Source organism: Panicum virgatum, chromosome 9N (assembly GCF_016808335.1).
Source record: "Panicum virgatum strain AP13 chromosome 9N, P.virgatum_v5, whole genome shotgun sequence".
NCBI lineage: Eukaryota > Viridiplantae > Streptophyta > Magnoliopsida > Poales > Poaceae > Panicum > Panicum virgatum.
The window spans coordinates 7,734,733-7,752,853 of NC_053153.1; the positions used below are offsets into that span (position 1 = coordinate 7,734,733).

At 42.4% G+C, this 18,121-nt stretch overlaps 1 protein-coding gene across 2 annotated transcripts; it reads right to left on the reverse strand.

Moving 5' to 3' along the window:
- Positions 1–2,627: 2,627 nt before the first annotated feature.
- LOC120690084 (polycomb group protein EMF2B-like) lies at positions 2,628–15,055 on the reverse strand. 2 transcript variants are annotated; one of them, XM_039972600.1, is made up of 23 exons: positions 14,732–15,055; positions 14,218–14,573; positions 13,265–13,401; positions 13,095–13,150; positions 12,137–12,245; positions 11,879–12,035; positions 11,733–11,801; positions 10,376–10,512; positions 9,787–9,843; positions 9,293–9,417; positions 8,875–8,939; positions 7,850–7,902; positions 7,578–7,631; positions 7,436–7,495; positions 6,716–6,762; positions 6,508–6,644; positions 5,592–5,718; positions 5,434–5,482; positions 5,211–5,294; positions 5,045–5,124; positions 3,175–3,264; positions 2,857–3,067; positions 2,628–2,817 (listed from the first exon to the last, which is right to left on the reverse strand). In XM_039972600.1, the coding sequence occupies exons 3-22, from the start codon at positions 13,388–13,390 to the stop codon at positions 2,950–2,952; spliced, it is 1,800 nt and encodes a 599-aa protein (XP_039828534.1). In that variant the 5' UTR covers positions 13,391–13,401; positions 14,218–14,573; positions 14,732–15,055; the 3' UTR covers positions 2,628–2,817; positions 2,857–2,949. The 2 variants fall into 2 exon arrangements, with proteins under 2 accessions (XP_039828534.1, XP_039828535.1); XM_039972601.1 differs by lacking the exon at positions 14,218–14,573.
- Between the last annotated feature and the right edge of the window lie 3,066 nt (positions 15,056–18,121).

Here is an 18,121-nt window from a genome sequence, read left to right on the forward strand (position 1 = left end):
CGCCGCCGCCAGCGCGGGCTTCCTACCGTCTGCGAGTTCCATCGTGGCGCAGAGAGCGTTCTACCTCGCATCTAGGTTCAGACTCGAGGATGGTGGAGAGCCAGCCACGTATACGGGCCTGAGGTGAAGCTCATCAGCGTGATTGAGATCGTGACGATGAGGTCGATGCCCGTGCTCGGCGAACGCGGACAGCGCCTGCGGGTTGGCATGTTGAGGCCGATAAGATGTGATGAACACCCAACGTCGTGGGCTTGTGGAAGTGTTGCTGTCTTTCTTCAGATAATTCAGAGCGCGCTCCGTAGTTGACGCCCAGGGAGTGCGCGGTCGGCAGTGTCGCGGTGGCTTGGCGAGCACGAGGAGGTGGAGCGTTATTCAAGCTGCTAATGGTTCAATAAACGGACCATAACTAGACCAAACCATTTTGATAAAATATCTGATCCCCCTCCATACCATCCCAATCCGGTATCTTCTAAAATCAAACCAGACCAATCTGCATGCATCATATCAACCAAATTGGACTGCCCCACGTTCCCAAACCACGGTTTCAAACTAACAAGCACTAGTAAGGAGAAAAAAGCACCACAATCGGAAACATGCAGGCAACCCAGAGATCGAGCTAGGAACCCATACGGCTAGCAGTATTCTTATCGATGCATGGGGCTGCTTTTTTTTAAAAAAAAATCACACAGTATAACGAAGACGCCCACAACACGCACGCATACTCACATCCTATGAATACACGTACGCAAACCTTACCCCTATGAGCACATCCGAAGGACTGAGTATCGGCAGATCTGAAGATTCCCGAAGTCACTACTGGCACCTCGTCATCGACGAGAACGTCGCTTACCACTTAACGTGTAACACCGGTAAATCCTAGAAAAATCTCAGGAAAAGATGCGAACACCAGGATTTAAATCCTGGTGGGTAGCGTCCCACTGGACTGTCCTATCATTGGACTACAAGCCAATTCATATGCATGGGGCTGCTGGGGATGAGACGGTGGGAACCAGACCAGATTGACCCGAACCAAACCAGCCCACTAGCCATCTCAGCCTGGTTACCACCAAACCATGTTGGCCCAAACGCAAAAAAACCGAACCACAAAGACTGGTTTTGGCCCAAACTACTAGCAGATTGAAGCGTGAGGCACGGCGACATTGCTATGGCTGGGGTATAGTGCGAGTACTGCCGGTCAAGGTGCTAATGATTTAGGATCCAAACCAAAACTGCATCAAACTATTTTTTATTAAATATATTAACATAAACCACTCCAAATCAATCCATATCATGTAAAAACCAAACCAAACCACACCACCATCTGAGCCTGTTAGAAGGTTAGATTGAAATAAATATTTTGTGCAAAACAATATAATTATATATACAAATGTAAGCCCATTGATAACTTGATCCTGGAAATAAAACCTTGTGTTCACACCATAAATTTTTGTCAAAATTGACTGGAAATTATTAAAGATGAATTCGTATGACTGACAGCTACTTTATGCAAAGCAGTGTAACTAGACATATATGTGGGTCCCATGTCAAGAGCCGGACTCTAGAAATAAAATCTCGCGTTCACACTATAAATTTTTTTCGAAATTGATTAAGATTTGTTGGAGATGACTCAGCATGACTGGCCGCTACTCTCTGCAAATCAGTGTGGTTAGAACTACACGTGGGCCCCACGTCAAGAGTTGGATCCAGAAATAAAACCTCGCGTTCACACTATAAAATTTTATCGAAATTAACTGGAATTTTTTTTGAGACGACTCTATATGACTGGTAGCTACTCTGTGCAAAACGGTATGGCTAGACGTACACATAGGCCCCACACTAAGAGCTTGACGGCGGAAATAAAACCTTGCGTTCACATTATTGATTTTTATCGAAATTTACTGAAATTTTTTTGAGACGACTCAGTATGACTGGTAGCTATTCTGTGCAAAACAGTATAGCTAGACCTACACATGGACCCTACGTTAAAAGAGCAGTCACTTGGTGGTAGTAATGACTCAAACCAAAGCAAATCATTTCTCTTGTGGAACCAAACCAAACCGGATTGATTGCTAGAGAAACCATTATATATATATTATGTCTAGATGCATAGCAAAATATATAAATCTAAAAAACCCAAAACGACTAATAATTTGAAACAAAGAGAGTACTTTGACTAATTTCTGATTCATTGCAGTGCAATTAAGGATGTCCGTCAGGGGGGACACCCATCAAAGTGCAGCTCAGAGCTCCCTTGTTGTCAGACTCCCAACAGGACCGGATTCCTGTCCCAGCTTCCTCCCAAAGTACAAGACACCAACATTACCGTGAAGGACACAAAATGATTTACTAGTAAGCAAAGTCCCCAGGCAATAGCTAGCAAAGCATGCGTCGATCGGTTGCCATGCGGCTGCCGGTGAAAGGAAAGAGGACATAACAAAATGGCCTTGTGCAAAAGGAAAGCCGATCGGTTGTTGCAGCCACAAAATCCTCAGGAACAGTTCAGGCAAAATACTTCCAGTTCTAGCGTACACAAATCCTCACGAACAGTACAGAACAGCATAGTTCTAGTGTGCGCGCACGCGCAGGCTAATCTAGACGTTCAACGAAGCTCAAGTGCATACAGGAAATAAGAAGCCAAAGTGAATAAAAATTGATTTGTCATCCACTCATCCATACCACTCCACCAGTCAAAACATCGGCCAGTATCAACCAATACAGTAGATAAGAGTCATGAATGAAACAATGATTGTCTTCGTCATCCCTCAATTTATTCCCAGGGGAGGACAGGACCTTACCTCCAACCCACTACTTGCACAGAAAGTTTTTTTTTTTTGGGGGGGGGGGGGGGGGTTGCGGTGCGGTGGCGGGGTTCAGAAAACTTCTGGAACTACCAGACCTACAACCGATGCCATTTTACACAAGTTGGCTAGCAGTTTCTATGCATGGAATTTACTTGGGGCCTGAACTTCCGTCTTGGTAGCCTTGAAGAATTATGTTGCACGCATTCATGGTACGGGCATCAAGAAGGCTGTGGTTCCAGAGTTTAATCATGAAAAAACGCCAGCCCCTGTTCATGAAGCAAGAAGTTAAAAATTGGATTAAGCAAGCATGCATAGTGGGAGAGAGGCGTTATAACTAAATATATAGTTATATATTTCTAAAGCAACTACTCACCGCAGCAGAGCAGGGTTTTGCACAAGTTGTTGGCCATGGCATCTGGAGAAGGCCTCACAGGCCCAAGGTATATGACCATCAGCTAGCACCCTGCAAATTCGCTTTCAGTAAGAACCAGTGCAAAGATCAAATAGCATGGCTTCTAGATGCATTGTTGGGTCTTACTATAGCAATAAAGCAACAAAATGAAAAAAATCAATAAAATACTGCCTATGAATCTGAAACAACGAAGCAGTTAAATGAATCATTTTGTGATGGAATTTTTTTAAGAAAATCAGAAGGCTGGTGTGGGAAAGAATTGTGAAGAATGGCATCTGCTGAGTACAGGCTTGTAGCACAGTGGTCGGGAGCGAGTTGCTGGTTCCAATCACCTGAATTCAACCCCTAAGGGACGCAGTCACCAGGGCTAGCCCCCAGAATATTTTCATGCGTCCTGCTTTCATGTCTGGAGCCACAACAGGATGTGTGACGCGATACCGGCGGAGTCTAACAATTCCATCAATCTCACTAGGACACAAATATTTTACTGTGCGGAGTCTGTAGGTCTTGGGGCGTGTTTATTCCCGCCAATGCAAAGCTGCGGCTGCACAACAAAAATGACAGCGTGTTTGGTTTGTGAAAGGTCTGCAGGGACCACAGCTCTCCGCTGCTGCTACCAGTTCATTTTAGCACCGCAAGTGTGGCGCCGAATTTGGGTGCCGCGATTCAGCATGGCGGGTAGTGGCGAGCAACCAAGCATTTACTAGGTGTGTGCATGGTTTTCCATGTGCGTGTGTGGTGCAAACTCAGCTACTAGCCTACTACTGCTGTACCCAATCGAGGAGCGAAAAGAAACAGCCATATGCTCCATAACATCTCAATCGTAACATGTTCTGAAACATTCAAAAGAATCTATAGAGATAAAAATTGTAATATCATTTCGGTATCCAAAATTCATTAACTCAAAAGAAAAAACACAGAACTATAACTGCAAAAGTTTCAACAGTTGTGCAATCTTGGATGGGAATACCTCTAGTAAGTGCAATTATATATTTAGATTTGATAGAATCAAAATTGTTAGCAAGGCCATTAGTGGGCTGGCCCTTTGGGCCTTGGAGCCCAGCCTAGAGGGCTAGGGCTGCCTCTTGGGTTTATGGTAGTTGATAGGGATTAGGCAAGGATCTCCGTTGATTGGGTGTATTCTATAAACCCTAGATGATCCTCGCCTACATAATGTACTCCCTTGTACTCCTGTTAATCAATCTGTCAATTTCCCCAGCCATACTTGCTTTCAAAAACAACAAGCTATACCCTTTCCAAATAGAATTTTTGTGGCACTGGGGATGGAGGCACAAGATAGGCCCGCCAGTGCGGTAATAGGACAGCATAAGCATGTGTGAGCATGGACGCAGCAATGGGGCAGATATGTGGGATTAGTGAAGGCTGAAGGCTCACGTCCAGTGGAGGTAAAAATGGAGATCAGGTAGAGATGTAAACTGGAAAGGAACAGCAGGCTCCGTTTTCGGCATAGATTGGCAACAGAGGAAGAGAGACGAGAATGATTATTTTAAGCCTGTTTGGATAGAGGGCCTAGGATCAGTGTAATTCACCGAACTAAATCATTACAATATTATAAAGTAACTGACATAGTACAAAGCACAAACCAGAGGCTTATTCATAACTGTGCAAATCTTGTTGCATTTCTAAAAACAAGGTTTTCAACAACATTATTAAAAAAAATTTACATTTGAAACATTCAGTGGCCGAAATCCCTGGTAGTTGTTCCATACAGAGAACATGGCTAGCACATGTAATAGGAGTTAAACAAAAAATCACAATAGCAGATCAAAAGATCCTATCTTCCATTATAGTCAGAACTAAGGACACTGACCTTTGTTTTCGAACAAATGAATTCCACATATGCATTAGGAGTTTCTCATCTTTTGTAACATCAACAAAATCGTCAAGCATCTGCATTTCAGCATAGTTAAAACAGTGATGATTGAAAACAGATATTTTATTCTGAAGATCAGAGCAAAATAATGTCCCCATCTTACCCTTCTATCCTCAAAGTCGGCAATATCATCATCAACTTCGTCTTCACTATCGTGATCTGAGAAGACTTGTTCCGTTGCCATTGGCTACAACAAAGTGCAACAATCAATCAAGCTAGAACTTTGCAGGAGTATTCACACGCATGCTGACACACATGAATCTAGATAGAAAGTGGTGAGGTTCCTTCAAATAAAAGAAAGAATGAGGTGAGTTGTTTTCACTAACCTGTGCCCTGTGGGAATGGAAAAACTGACATTTTTGCAGGAGTTGTCGACTGCCAGATAATACAAAAACAAACAGTTAGTTAAACAGGTTCTAATAGATGTGCCTCAAGAAACAATATTAACATGGATAAATAACATGGTATAAACATAAAATATTACTTTCTGGGGTCCGATTGCTCAACAGAAAGCTTCCTTGACTTCCCAAACTGTAGCACTGTTGGCGGTGAAAGGTTGCTACCATGTACAGTGTGACTAGGGTCAACTGAAGCATCTGCTACAGAAAGCCCTGAAAAAAATACATCAGGTTAATGAAAAGTAGGGAAGAATAGGTATCAGATGCACAAAATACTAAAGCAGGCATGAAGAGACAATGCAGTTTTTTTTTCAACATACAGTAATTGAATAAAAAATAGAAATAGCCAATTCAACCGACAGTAGTTAGTCAGCACCCCCTTTCGTCTAGTAAAACTTCCTAGAATGCAGTGTGTCAAGTGTGTCAAGAAGGATTCTATGCACAATGTAGTATAATTGTCCAACCAAGGATTCCTGAATTGAAGGGGGGAAAAAAGGAGAATGGTGGATTTGCATGTTTTCCATCATAGCCAACTAAACCCAACCAATAAGATAAGTGAGAATGACAGATTTTAAAGCCAAGTAGAAAGAAGCATAGTTGATGATAAAAGTGTTTAACAGAATGGCTTCAAGAAATTTCAGTGTTTAGCTAACTGCCTTTCTGTAGATCTAAGTTGCAGAGATATTTTATGTGCCTCAAATTACATATCATGTTCAAAAATCGCATATCAAATGCTGAGGTGAAAGAGTTCTTGTATAACAGAATTTGTCCAAGGATTTGAAAACTTAACTACGAGATTTAAAAATCAAATTTACTATTACTAGCTAGTTACTTATTTTATCATATTTACTGGTGTGAGATTTCATCTCTAACCTACCCCAACTTGTCACCGCTGTTGTTATTTTTGACAATTTCTCTACAGCAGCTTAAAAAGAAGTGCAGCGTCAAGCACAACACAGCAACTGCTAAATATCCCTAATAGACCACAAGATGAAAGTATACCATTCTCCCTTTGCACATAGTCATCTTCAGACCCTGCATGAGCATCTTCATGTGATCCCGGTTCTATACAATGTGAATGGACATGCCTGAATTTCTCATCTTTGGTCACCAACCGTCTACGCTTCTTGAGCCTCGAGCTGATTGAACACAGTTAGGTAAATAAACACATAGAGTAGCATTTTGTGTGGGGGGGAGAGAACAAACATACCGGTAGGAAAATGTTTGGTGCCTTGGATCAACTCCCTCCGCCAAAAGCTGGATATAAGTGGCCCATTAGTTATTAGAAATACAAATATTGATGAATTAAGCTCAGTGGCGAAGCTATGTATGGATTAGGGGGTGCTAATGCACCCCCTAAAAATGAAAAACAGTGATTATGTCTAAATTTTCACCATATTTGCACCCCCATGTCACAACTCTATGCACCCACAAGGCAAGTGCACCCCCCCCCCCCCACCCCCCACCCCCCCAAATTTGCTCTAGCTTCGCCACCGATTAAGCTCCAGTGCCAAGAAGTAAGCACTAAACAGTATTCACCTTGCATGAATATCCTAATGCTAATCATGTAAATGTAAAAGTAAAACCTTATCCGCAGAAAAATCAGCAAGGCATACTGGATAATATTCGATGAATTTCCTAGGTAAATGTAAATTGATTTTCTAATGTGAAGCAATAATTGTTCCTGCACCTTCAGACTCTGCACTCAAGAGCGCAAGAAAACCAAAAGCTTACAGCTTTAGAACAGCGCAGCAGCAGCAGCAGCAGCAGCAGCAGCTGAAGAAACCGATAGAAGAACACTAAGGGGCATGTTAAACACATGCAAAGTAGAATTAAGTTAACCAGCGATGTCTCCAAATGCATGCCAACACTATTAATTTCACTGTAACAGGAAAAGCAGCTTAGACTGAGTCCTATATCACTAATTTACCTCAGTTTTCCAGGCATTAGCCTTCAGACTAACATTGACAGCCTGGCACTCTTCAGATACCTGTGTATGGCATAAAATATTATTATCAATCGTATGGAGATTAAAGAAGTTTTTGAAATGGAAATTTCAGAGGTCTACAAACCCAGAACTCAAAATGGAACAGATCATGTGACGAGTTTAAGTGACATCCCAGGCCCTAGAATCACCAAAACAATGATATTAGATACAACAGATGAAAAGACAAAGTGAATGTAAGGGAACAAATCAATTGTGCGGAGTTAAACAACAAAAGGATGTGTGCTTTTATCATAAGCGTAGCAGGTGAGGACATCACCTGCTTGACCACATAGTGCAGCAATAAGGGATAAATGAATTGAAAATAATACAAAAAAGAAACTCTGCTTTAGTTTTTACCTTGAAGCTTCCGCATGGTACCAAGCAAAATGGGCAAGAAAAATCTTCAGTAACTGGTAAGAACAATCGATGGATCATCATCATATAAGTAAAGTGGAACACAATGTTTTCCTAAACGTTAAACGGTAAACAGTCGGTCACCCTTTGTTTAGTGTTTAGGCCGTTTAAACGGTGTTTAAACAGAGTTAAACGGCATAAATGGTTTGGCATAGTAACATTAAAATATGCATATTTATGTACTTAAATGTCAAATATGCTAGAAAGTCTACATATTTGCACATGTAAAAAGTAACTATTCTGCCAAATAATCTTTCCGGAAGAAATTTAAATCCCACAACATTTCATATACTTACGGTGCTACTTGGTTCGGTATTGATTGTGGTAGTTGTAGTCCTCCTATTGACTAAATTATGAATTAAATGATCATCTAGCTCATTTAATCATGATTAACTCGACTCTGTTTAGACGATTTAGACGGATTTTAACGGTTTAAACGGGTTTAAACGGTCCAACCATTCAATTCACCGTTTAGGGCCTAAACGACACTGACCTCTGTTTACCGTTTAAACGCTGTTTAAACAGACTAAACGGCCGTTTAGGCGAACAGAGGTGGAACATAAGAGGCTAAGAGCAAGGAACAAGAAGCAATGATTTTTTTACAACCAATAAATTTCACTAACCATTCAACAGAAAGGTGTTACATTGTCACGTTGTACTAGTTTTTTTTTCGTATGTGTGTGATTCATACATCCTAATGATTCTACAATGAATAATAAAATAAGTTATTTCTCTTTGTGGTTCTTAGCATGTAGACACAATAAGTGATTTGACAAAATAATAAAAACATCACCATCAACACGGCATTGCTACCATTTGTTCTTATATCGTACATAAGATTTAGCAAATAAAGTGCGAGGAGAGAATTTACAGAATTTGAAACAAGATCCAACACATGATGCAACCTGGCAGCAACTAAAGTGTCAAGGTATTACATGTTGCAATCATGGGAGGGAGGGAGGGAGAACCTTCAGTTTTTTGCATTGTATTATTGTAGTACTTGTAATTAAAAATCACATTGCCAGCTCTCAACCTGTGGAACATGAAATCTCCAATATAAACTTGGTTACATCAAATAATGTACTTGAAAAGCAGAAAGTTAACGGGTCCATCAAATACAACGATACTAGATAATGTTCACATATCATGAAATCTATATCATGTACATATGGCAATCAAATGCAAATAAGGTAATTATAAGCTTCACATAATGCTCTTTAATAACAGCAAGCAATTGAAAGCTGCACATATAATCACTACTTGTTAGGTGGCCAAAGGAAACTTGGTTTGCAAAATATCTGTGTGCATATAGACAGAAATTGAACATGAGCAGGGATATAAAAGCTAGCAAATTCTAGGAAGGGGATATGCATGTATTATAGTTACCTTATAATTTCTGGTAAAATCGAAAGTGGGACATCATTATATGAGTAATTACTATAAGGAGACAAAGACAAGTCTCTTGCACCAGCCTCTTCTGCAGATATGCATACTTTTAATTGGTATGAACCCTGCAACAACAGAACAATCTTAGCAAGACTGAAGATGTTGCTAGCCAACCGATACAATATTTACTAAAACTCATTAGTAACAACTGGTTTCAGCTCCCCACGTATGTGGCTGCACAGTGATTAGCAAACTAGGTTGCAGGAATTCTGATCTCATTGTCTTTATTTCAAGCATAGAAAGTTCATTAGCATTTGAATTTTTTCCTATTAAAAAATTCAAATTTTATCACAAGTTTGGAATGATTTAATTTGGAAAATGCAAATTGAGTTAAAAGTTTGGTCAGAGAAGACTTCTCTATTTACCTTTACCCCCATAAATTTGAAAGAATTAATCAAATTACACATGGAATCAAGAAACTGGGAAGAGCTTACCGTAGCATCAACCTTATGAGAGCAAAATGTCAGGCAATTGTCTTCCAGAAATTTTGGCTGCATGTATAAAAACAATATCTAACTTTCGACATGTATAATTAAGAAACAAAACAAGACGATTAAACAGAATTGATGGAATTTTTCCTGGTCTGTATATTCAAACATGTACAGTCAATTTTGGCTATCTTAACATTTGATAAGTTGGCTCCATTTTTTATTGAGTCAGTCCAAAATTACCATGTCAAATCTTCTTTACATAAATTAGAGAAAAGAAATCAACAGTAATTTTTTTCATCATGCTAATTTGAAAGAACAAGGAGATTATATGGAATGCAGAGGCCCAAACAGTTTTAGGGACGTTTGGATTCCGCGATAAGAGAGAATGTAGGATTGATCTTCAAGATTCAAATTAAAGGTGTGGTGAATTTTTTTTTTCTGAAACAAGTTCACGTACTAGTAGTTCACCTAACATGTATAATTATAAATTGAACAAAAAAATGTGTTCAGAAAAAAGTGATATTATAGTACATGCTTAAGAGCATTGTATCTTAAACACCTGACTAGTAGGAAGAAATTCAATTTCACATACCTCTAAGAAGCTTGGGCTCATTGTAACTGTAGAAACCAAATCCACAGTTTCTCCCGCACTTAGAGTCACACATTTCTCCAAAGAGGAAGCAAGTAAATTAGTCCCTATTTTACCCCAGGAACATTTCCCTTCAAGCTCTGTCAAAATGCATGCATAAATAGTAGTCAGTCAATTTAATAGGTATACATGTCTACAGTTTGTTTACTTTCAATGGCTTATATGCTTAATGTTGGCCCATATGGATCACTTTCTCATTAAGCAAGGCCCAAAGGGCAGTCTTGCATATATATATATATATATATAGACTCCAACTGCATATTCTAGGGAATAAGCTACTAGACTCTTAAGACACCAATACAAGCATATTCTAGTGAATATGATATAGCATGAACAAAGACTTGCATAAAAAAGTGGCGCTTTAACATGGGCACCAGCCTTCTTCTATCACTTAAAATTGTTTAGAACTGCGAATGTTTTGAATTTTACACTTTCTAAAAAAAAGCAATAATGATAATGAGGATCCACTTGGCAAGAAGAAAGATTAATCCGAATCCTAACAAAAAAGGGCCTATCAACATGCTATCCATGTTGGATAAGTGATCACATAGTGTCAGAATATTCTATTCATCTTATCCTTCCAATTTTACAGCTGAGCAAACATAACATTTTTTTTGCTAACAGATCGAAACATTGTGTAAAACGGAACCAATACTCTCAAGGTTTCCATTATTGAGTAAGCACATAACAGTTTAATCTCTTCCCTGAAGTCCAGATGAATAGGAAGGCTTTGCAGATGGCTGCAGTTTACAGAAGCTTTAGGTGACTCTAGCTTTCAAGGTTGGGTGGACTAGTTGCCCAATTATGTGCAGTATGAATTGGGTTCAGAACATAACGAAACAGTTTGGTCCAATCAGGTTCAGACAATTGTTGCCTGAAATATGCAGTGTAAATTGGAGTGAGAACACAATGGGACAGTTTAGCCCAATCAGGTTCAGAGATGAAGGCGACCAGAAGCATCTTGTGTTAAACAGAAAGAAGCTTTGCCCTCTGCTTCTTGGATACAGGCTGTGGGAGCTAGGTATTTGAGAATCCAATTAGACCAACTACATAGAGAAGAAATGCAGAAATGGATAATTTCACCTGCGTGGAAGTCGTATTTCTGCCATTAAGGGCATGGTTCAAGTCACATTAACTACACGTGAAATAATTTCTTGAGAATTTTCTGCGATTTGATCTTGTGTTCTATTTATTGCTATGACTTAAGATATGTGTGTTACCCAACTGCACCATTTTGCAAAAGGAAGAAAGTAACATATCGCGGCAAGTGCTGATTATGGCCATACCAACATGAACTTACTTTGGAGGGAAGAGCCTTCCACATAGTTTCCAGAGCAGTTATCTTCATCAACAATTTGTCCTATTTGCCCTATTGAAACAAACAAGAAGTTGAGGACCATTGGATGAGTGAAACTAACAGATACTAAAATAGGATGCACACTGTACCACAGCTAATAAGTATAATGCTAAGGTTGCAAGCACGGGAGGTTGACAAAGTCTTCAGATCAGGAATGATGAATGTGGCTTCAGTTTTGTCTTTATTTCCAAATTCGCTAAAAGAAGTGAGCAAACAAACCCGACTGAATCGATATATTGGAGAATGCTGCAAAATCATATCATGAATCAGAAATAAAGATCCTATAGTAGGCAACCTCAAAAGCTCATCGCTCCGTTTTCACAAACGAGAGATAGGGCTACACTTACCCCTTCAAGTGTAATATTACTAGTAGGTCTAGTTAAAAGTACATAAAGAGGAAAGATATTCTGTGCATGGGTATTTGTACTTCCAGAAAGTGATATAGTTATCTGAATCCTGCATTGGTACATATAAAAAGTCAAACACAGGCCAATATTGGCAACAAACAAGTTCCTTTTTTGAACAAAAAATGCAGGTAACTTATAAAATGCAGATAAGTTCTTTTTTTGTTATTATTGTCTGAGTCTGACAAAGCTACTGTTCAGGTTTCTACTATTATTATGAAGAAGATGCAAACATGTAGTAAAGATCCTAACTAAAAGTTGAAAAATCAGGAGTAATAAAAAGTCAAAAGCAATCAGTGCTGAATTATCAGTTATTGCTCTAGCTTATCTGCTCCAAACCTAACTGACATTATGATGTATTTAGTTTCGAATAGAAAAAACTGACAAAATTGAGAGAAATTCATGCGCTTTAGCTGCTTGAGCATCCAGAGGAGTAAAAGACTCCAGATTTCCCACAACAGCAAATACATGACTGTAGCTCCAACCATGTTACTCTAAAAAAATAGAACAACTCTACAATCTTTGAGACGAGATTGTACCTCAGTCAAAACGGAACTACATAGGTACTTATATGACACTAGTATATAACATTATTTACTATATGTACATAGTTTCCATTAAAAAAGAGAGAGAAAATGGGAATGCAAGTCCAATAAGCATCAAATTTACTGAAAGCCACAGCTAAAATAAAGTAACTGGAAAAAAACTATGAACCTAATCCCAGAACTGGAAATCTGTGCCGGTGGTGCTGATCACGCATGGCCAGGTCCATGCCATGAGCCCGTGAAATTAAATAAAGGGCCATAACTACCATATTGGCCCTTACTTATCAAGCTGTGGAATGGAACAGCACATGCAGAGGTGCACAACGTTTATATTATTGTGTATTCAAGGGCCAAACCTCTTTTTTCTCCTCGCCTGTATCTTGTATAGAAGGGATCTTTGAATAAAAGCAGGCTGCCAAATATAGAGAACATCATTGGTATCTCAGCACTTACACATAACAATTACTTGTAAGAACAATATGTGAACGATGTTAAGACAGGATTCCTGTTGTAAGATGAAATTTACATTTTTTACAGCTCGCCGCTGGATAATATTGTACAGCTCAACTGGCTTGCAATACAAGGCAAAACTTTTTTCTGCAGCGAGTTGCTCATCTGGAGACAATCGAGCCCTTAAGTGTTGGAGACACATCACCAAAGTTCCTACACACAAACACAATGTGCGTCAGCAAACAGAACCCATCTCAAGTTCTCAACTCACTTCAAGAACAGGAATCACAGAGTCATGATTGCACATCTCCAAAGCAGCTGAAATGTACATAAAAGAACTTGACTAGTTTCCAGAATCAATCAAGTTAGGTACAACATAAATTTCCAGTGAGCCGCCATTTTGAACTCTCAAAATCAGCTATCTACCTTCTGCCATCAAACTTCCCACTACCTGCCCAAACTAAAACCTTCCAAACTAAGACTCATAACAATGCACTACCCAAGTCTTTGAGCAATGCATGTATAATTCCCTGTTGAACTGTTATCAATCATGCACTTCACACGCATATATGGCCACGAAATTAGGAAAGCCCAGTGCATGGCTGGATTTCACTCAAGTTATGAGGGTTCAATTATGCAGTGGCGTATCAAGGATTTGAAGCTAGGGTGGTCCAATGAGACAATTTTTTTGATATCACAAATGTAAAGTGCAAACTTACAATAAAAAGCAAAAGCTTTAATGATGTGTCTTACAATCATCTTCAAATACATACTTAAGTATGGAATTTTTAAAGTCTCCATTTATCTTCGTGTTTCAACAATTCTGCAGTACAATTACGCAACAAACTACAAATTGCATTATAGAATCCTACCAATGCTACCATGGCTACAAGCCTACAATCCTTGAGAACAAGAAGCTGTACAATTCTGATTTCTACCACTACCATAACCTACAGATATAAATCCTTATCCCTAACATGCCTAATTGCCTACCAATCAAGAAGGTACCAAATTACAATGTGAAGTTACCTTGTTAGCTTCCTGCAATTGTGCTTGCAATGCAATGGAAATGTGCTGTGGACGTGGAGTGAAGGAGCTTGCAATTGCTGGCTGCCTGGCGCGCTGGCTTGCTGCACGCTCGCTCTAGTGGCTATGCCATGCCATGTCCAAACGCTGGATCCACCTGCGCGGGGTCCTCGCAGCTCGAACCCGCGCGGCTGCGCCTCCTGCGCTCGCGAAGTCACCGGCTGCCAGCCGCCGCCACGCAGGTCGCCAATCTTCGTCAAACCAGCAAAACCCCAGGCGGCCTGGTCCTGGCTCTCGTCTCGTGCGCGTGCGTTCGTGGGGACTGGAGGAGAGTCGGATGGGGTGCTGTCCGCGCGTGGCTGAAAATCCAGGGTGCGGATTCTTAGGGTGGGCCGCCAGGCAGCACACGAATTCCACTACTAATTGAAGAATTTGGGGTTGATCGAGAAACAAACGGCAGACCCCCTCGGAACGACGGAGTCCACACTAACCAATATGAGCAGGAACCAGCTCTCACCTTGAAAGGTCTCCGCCCGATCGGGAGGGGAACGGTGGCCGGTCGGTGGAGGGTTCGGACAACACAGGCACGGGCCGGTGGCGTTGTGCTAGCCGGGGATGCGTTGGGACTTGGGAGCCTCCCCTTGTGCCCGTGCAGCTGGAGCTCTGGGGGAGCGCGCTTGCACGCTTCAAGGAGGTAGAAACGGACGGCTTCCCACACGGCGAGCTCCACCTCCTCCGGTGTACGGCGGCGGCGAAGGGGGAAATGAGAATTGGGAGGATTTTTGGGACCAGGAGGCGCCGTTTATATTTTCCGCACCCGGTCGGGTCGAATCGACTGCGGCGGCGGGCTGAGTGGCTGACCGAGAGGGATACGGGCAATCAGGTCCGAAGAAGCTACTCCTAGATTGGGCGTTCGGGTTACCCGAAAAATTCAGGTCCGGTATTTCGGGTTCTCTAAAATTCGGGTTTTCAGAAATGCTACCCGAAATTTGTTATGAAAAATCAATACCCGACATTTCGGGTACCCGAAAGTTCGGGTTCGGGTTTACCCGATATGCCCGAAATCCTACAATCTGCAAGCCGCGCGGCCGCCGGTGCTCCTCTGCTCTCCCCCGAGGTCGATGCGTAGCGGCGGCCGGCGAGGGCGGCGCCGTGGCGCTCGGAACCGGCGCGTGACCGCGTGGAGGGAACGCCGGAGGGAGGGAAGGAGGCCGCGCAGGGGAGGAAGCCCGACGACGACGCCGATGCGGCCCGACGACGACAGCGAGGCGGGGAGGGAGGCTGGCGGCGCTGGATCTGCCCGCGGAAGGAGCTCCCTCCCTGAAGCGCCCCGACCCGAAGATCAAGGCTAAACCATGTATTAATTAACGAATAAGGTCTCCGGCATAATACATGTTATATCAAGTGGAGTCCAGAGTCATACATAGCTTTATTTAACACGTTCATGAGGAGTAAAGTGACAACACAAAGCTACACAGAACAACCATAGGATAACAACTAGCATAGCGACATGTAGGACTAGCTCTTCATCCATCACGGCTCCACTCGATCAGCTTGGGTGTGGACACGATCTACTCGTAGTCTTCTGGCACAAAGTCAGGATCCTCTGGAGAAAAATCAACAGGGGTGAGTACAAAAGTACTCAGCAAGTCCCACCTCACCCTTACGGGGAGGGAGTTACAGATTAATATGTCAAGGTCCATTAATCAACCAGAATAAATAACAAATGTAGTATTAAAGGTAACCCAACCAGTCATCCATCTCATAGGCTAGGTGGCTCAACTAGTTGAGATGTCCACACCATAACCTGTCCAAACCGAGGACACGGACCATTCGAATGGATTGTACACTCTGCAGAGGTTGTACGCTTTACCCACACGCACTTCACCGTCCAGAGACGGCTCCGTCATAGCCGACACCCAGCCGTGGCTCAACCCCGACTAGTCGCCCACAAATCCCCGGGTCTTGACCAATCCAGGTCTCACCCCAAACATAACCACCACAGACGACTACTAGGTTAGCCAGTGGGATTAGGCTAAGGCTTGCCCATACAAACTCATGTGGTCGTACTGAAAGTAGGTTAGGTGAGATGGCACCACAACACACGGTCCTTAAGGTTCATCAGGGCAGCCGCAACCATAACCATCCAAACCCGAGATGTCACCACGACAGAGCTCGGTCGCATGTCTACCACCACGGTAGCGCATGCACCAACACATCCCGCACTGCCCTGATCTCATTATCAACCCAGTTTCATCATTTAACAAGATCTGATAACATGCAGGTCTGGCAGTAAATCAACATGCAACATGGCTCCATTCAGTGGTTTCTCTCAGTCTCTCAGTGTTTCATCTCATGTCATCCCTATGTCTATCAAGTTTTATTTAACCTCACTTAGGATCAATCATGGTCAACGTAAAGGATCGATGAGACTGCCTTCGCTTTCGTACGCGTCGGTGGCGGCGGTCTCCTGATCTCCTGGTTCCTCCGGATTCTCCTCCGGAATCGGTTCTATTTCGTCGTCACGTGAAAACAAACATACATACCAGGCAAATATTCATCAATATAATACACAAATATAGTTGCATTGAATAGAGTTTGATTTTAGATGAATTTAGGAAGAAGAATCAATGGAATCAGAGTTGGCATGAGTGAGATATTGTAGTTGAAATATTGGATGTTTAATTAATCCTGAAAATGACTTAACATAAATAGAAGGAGCTTCACGTGATTGGCTGAGGTGTTTTGGTGCTCTGCGTGTGCTATTGGGCCGCTGGATTGGCTGGTCCAAATCAATTGATTAGCCCAAGGTCAGGTGGAGGATAAGGCTGATGAGTGGCTTATCACTTGGGCTTACGGTGGACATCTGCCACGGTCCAGAACGGAAGGGGCTCGAGGGGGAAAACAGACGAGAGAGCTCATTCCTCTCCTCCACTCGCCATGGGAGCTACTGGAGTTCAAAATCCATACGGGAGAGGGGAGTGGGTGACTGGGGAGAGAGGGGAAAGGCTCCTCGGACCACAGGGAGAGTGTCTTGAGCGGTGATTTGGGTCGAGGTGACGGCGGGCGGCAGCTGCGTCCGGCATGGCGGCCATGGCTGGCTGGAGCTCGGGGTGAGCATGGTGGAGGGAGGGAGAAGCCAAGAGGGCGGTGTCGGGAGGTAGCTGGAGGTCTCGGCTTGCTCACCTGCTACTCGAATCGACGGGTGCGGGCCTCGGCGAGGAGATCGATGGGTGGTTTGTCCTCTGTACGAAAACAGGGGAAAACGAGGCGTGTCGACGGACGGCAACAACTCGACTGGCACAACAGCTGAGGTGGTTGGCCTCGCCGTCGTGATGCGAGTGATGGTGGGTAGGTGCTACTACCCGTGGACTGAGAGTTATGGCGACGTACGGCGAGGTCGAGAGGCGTCCATGGGAAGAGACTTGGCAAGCTTGCTTCCCGCATGGTGTGCTTTAGCTACTGGAAAGGGTCATGCGTGCATTGCTTCTGGAGAGAGGAAGAAGACAGCTTTACTTGTGCAGGGAGGGAAGCGCGTGGGTTGGTTTGCTTTTGAGGCTGCACGTGCAGATATTTAAGAAAGGAATGGGCCCTTATGTAAGTGTTTGTATTAGGACTTGGGCTATGAGAGTGCTCAGTAAAGATAATGAATTAGCTTATTGGCTAGTGGGAGAGAGTACACTTGTAAGCTAGGGCAAAGAAAATGATTTGCCTACTCACGTTTTTTACTAATGTCATGCATGTAAAATTATATTGTTGTTTGTTGTAGTTAAATTAATTAGATGATTGCGAAATAAAATAAGTTTTTATTTAGTGGCGAAAAATAGGATGTTACAAACCTACCCCACTTAGGTTGAATCTCGTCCCCGAGATTCAGCTAAACTACTAGAGACTAGGAAATTCGGCT

Excerpts from the sequence above, each read along its gene's own strand:
- LOC120690084 (XM_039972601.1), bottom strand. The coding sequence starts at position 13,390 with ATGTGTCTCCAACACTTAAGGGCTCGATTGTCTCCAGATGAGCAACTC. Across the intron at positions 10,513-11,732 it reads GGAAGGCTCTTCCCTCCAAA|AGCTTGAAGGGAAATGTTCC; the intron begins GTAAGTTCATGT and ends GCATTTTGACAG. Across the intron at positions 9,844-10,375 it reads TGAGCCCAAGCTTCTTAGAG|CCAAAATTTCTGGAAGACAA; the intron begins GTATGTGAAATT and ends TTATACATGCAG.